Here is a 2436-nt window from a genome sequence, read left to right as displayed (position 1 = left end):
TGAATTTAACAGGAATAGTTGAAATACAAGAGGGAGGTGAATTTGATTTTGTGCACCTAGGATGACTGGATTTTTTTAATAATTGGTGATAATGACTGAGGCTAGTAGTCAAAAGTAGTTAGTGAGGTTTTCAGAAAATATTCTGTGCCTTCTGGTTATTCTTCTCCAAATCTAGCCCTTAGTTTGAAGATACAGAATGTTGCTAGACAATCAATCAGTACAAGGGCATTGCTGACAAATTAACTCCCAGAAAATGCGTAAGCCTGTTACATTTTTCCACTTATTTACCAACTTCTCAGTTATTTTCAGCTTTGCAGAGACAGCCTCAAATCTTTGTTGTGGTTAAGCACAAAGCACAACCCAGGAAACAAAATGCAAAGGTTGTTTTTAATTTTTCTTTGCATCCCACATACCTGGCAGCAGCCAGCTATGCAATCCCTACAAAATATAATTGCTTGGAGACTGCAGTCTCAGTGGCACTAGTTGCAACAGTCTTATAGGCTAATTACGAATGAAGGATTTTAGTGGTTCTGTGGGGCCCACCTCGCTTTCTCTAACCAGTCTCCTCCTCAGTAACTAGGAATGAGAGAGGACACAGGAGAACTGCTCTGCCCTATCAATGTTGAGTGGGAGCCCTATTTAGAAGCTAGCCGTACAGTCTCCACTTCCAGTCCCAGTCTATTGGCTATGGTCAATAGGAAAAAAGACAATTCTTCCCACTTTTCATAGATAACCATATTAGACCGTGATGGGCTGCCCCCTGCAGATTCATTGCTCTGTGTGCACTGACAATGGGGGAAGCTTTAAGGACAAGTTTAGATTAGATGGCTAATTCTTAAGTGGCTCAAATTAGGTAAAAAATAATCCCACCTTGTGATGATTGCTTAGTTGCCTCAAGGCTCAGATGAACCTTCCTGGGTTGGCTGTATGATCTTTAAATGTCCCTTCTGTTGCTAGCATAGGGTAAAGGGATAGCACCCAGTGAAAAATGGGGCTCTTTTGCAAAGTTCAAAGGACAGAGTTTAATGAAACTTGTTACTTCCAAGGCTCAGCTGTTCTCAGTAGATTTTCTGACCTTAAACACCAGGATCGAGTTGAAATTTAAAACAACAAAAAACCCCACAACAAAACCAACCAACCAAAATAACACCTTCATTTTGTAATTCATAGCACTTCAGTGACTGTTCTTCTCTCCACAGGGATACATGTTGATTTCTACTGATGTCCACTACAAACACTAACGGAGAAGAGACCATTTGTTAAGCATGAACTTCAAATCAAGAATTCTGATTGGCTAAACACTGTCCAGCTCTGCGGAAATGTGTAACTCGAGCTCTGACATGGGCAACGTTGTCCTGGTTGGGGGCAAGGGGGGATGCAGGGAGCCAAAGACAGCTGATGGAACAGTTAGGCTGTACAATGGTGGTAACAAGCAGACCCAGAGAACATGTGACACATGCTTGACATTATTTATTCTGGAGTTTAACTGATGCAAAAATGTTTTTAAGATTAATGCCTCTCTTGAAATACAGTCTTGTCTATACACTTCCAGAAAGGTGCTGCAGTCTCTCAAAAGAAGGAGAAGTACATTGTCAAAATGCTGCTAGGGCAGATATGCCTGCTAATCTGTTTCTACTGTAATGATCTTAAATACCTTCCTTCTGAACATGATGCATTAAGTATGAAGTGAACTCTCTCCAGAACCACGTCAGATGGGAACTGTCCCAATTACAATAGGAACTAAAATCTTTGCAGTCTCTTAACTAAACTCTTAACATAAATCTGAAGCAGTTCAGGAAGAGAGACAAAGTGGCACTACTACTGCCTTCAGTAGTCCCTCTCCCCCTTGTGACTCTTCAAATCCTTGTATCCGTCATGTCCCCTGTTTAGCATTGCTTAGCCAGGTTAGATACATTTAACTCCTTGAATGTTTCTGTGTAAGTCTTGTAAGTCTAATCCTCCATCATCCTTGTCAACGTTTCTCTGGATTGAAATAGTTACAGATACTTTACTTACTTCATTTTGGTATGTTGTCTTACCCTCTTTCTTTCTCCTCTTTCTTTTTCAATACTTTATTAGTGTCCAAATCTGAACACAGTTCTGCAGAGGGATATGCCTGTCCTGCAACACTTAGGTGCTTGTGCTTTGGCCAAACCTGGATGGGAAGCCGGCTCAGGCCTCCCAATCTAGCACCAACAGAGGAGAAACAAAGGCTGGGACGCCTCAGCCCGCTCCGTTCTGCCGCTTTTGCAAGCCCCAAGCCAGCCCTGCGCAAAGCCCCATCCACCTGGCGTGGTGCCCAGGGCCTAGCCATCCCCACGCCTCTCACTCCTCAACAGGAGCCCTTTTCAAGCCAAGACGGAACAGCAAAAACCTGTTTCCCTCACGCTGAGAAAAGCAATCGATGATGGGGCGCAGGCAGCTTTTGCCTGACTG

General features: G+C 43.0%; 1 protein-coding gene across 1 annotated transcript in view; it reads left to right on the top strand.

Annotated features, from left to right (window-relative positions):
- LOC104075384 (BPI fold-containing family C protein-like) overlaps positions 1-1241 on the top strand; it is a 14813-nt gene extending 13572 nt beyond the window's left edge. Inside the window, exon 15 of the mRNA XM_009575859.1 lies at positions 1200-1241. Within this exon, the coding sequence (XP_009574154.1) occupies positions 1200-1241 (42 nt within the window). The remainder of the gene's footprint in view (positions 1-1199) is intronic.
- Positions 1242-2436: the final 1195 nt, after the last annotated feature.

This window comes from Fulmarus glacialis, unplaced genomic scaffold (assembly GCF_000690835.1).
Source record: "Fulmarus glacialis isolate BGI_N327 unplaced genomic scaffold, ASM69083v1 scaffold33794, whole genome shotgun sequence".
NCBI lineage: Eukaryota > Metazoa > Chordata > Aves > Procellariiformes > Procellariidae > Fulmarus > Fulmarus glacialis.
This window is presented reverse-complemented; position numbering and strand designations above follow the sequence as displayed.